Source organism: Penaeus monodon, chromosome 28, assembly GCF_015228065.2.
Source record: "Penaeus monodon isolate SGIC_2016 chromosome 28, NSTDA_Pmon_1, whole genome shotgun sequence".
NCBI classification, from domain to species: domain Eukaryota; kingdom Metazoa; phylum Arthropoda; class Malacostraca; order Decapoda; family Penaeidae; genus Penaeus; species Penaeus monodon.
This window is the reverse complement of record NC_051413.1, coordinates 25,277,946-25,278,416: the sequence shown is the minus strand read 5'-3', so window position 1 is coordinate 25,278,416 and position 471 is coordinate 25,277,946. Positions and strand designations below refer to the sequence as shown.

At 38.9% G+C, this 471-nt stretch overlaps 1 protein-coding gene across 1 annotated transcript in view; it reads right to left on the bottom strand.

Annotated features, from left to right (window-relative positions):
* The window catches only part of LOC119591113, a 17,004-nt gene that overhangs the window by 10,856 nt on the left and 5,677 nt on the right, over nt 1–471 (bottom strand). Inside the window, exon 4 of the mRNA XM_037939828.1 lies at nt 16–166. Within this exon, the coding sequence (XP_037795756.1) occupies nt 16–166 (151 nt within the window). The remainder of the gene's footprint in view (nt 1–15; nt 167–471) is intronic.

The window sequence follows — 471 nt, the reverse complement described above, 5'->3', positions numbered from 1 at the left end:
TTAATTGACACATACCTCTGTACCCCAGTTTGCGTTGCTCGAGAAACCAAGGGTTGGCTGCGCACGTGAATGTCGGAAGCGTGGGGTCATAGGGACGCAGGGCCACAGGTTGCTCGTACGTCAGGCACATGCTCGTTTCTGGACAACCGCTGTTCTTGCATGGGTCCTGTAAGTCATTGTTGTCTTCATTAGTAGTGTTATCATCGGTATGGTAATAAGATTATCACTATGTACGCTCTTAGTGGCGTTGTGTTATTTTTACTATCACGATTTTTCACAGGATTTTATTTTTATGTGTATCTAGTATCTTATGTTCATCATTATTTTTTCGTTATTAGTAAAACCATTTTAGTTATGGACTTTAAAGATATTAGTGAACATTGATGCAGCTGCAGAAGAATAATCAACATGTATTTCTATGCAACGGATTATGAATAAGCAAATACTCAATTTTAAGCCTGTTATTGTCCA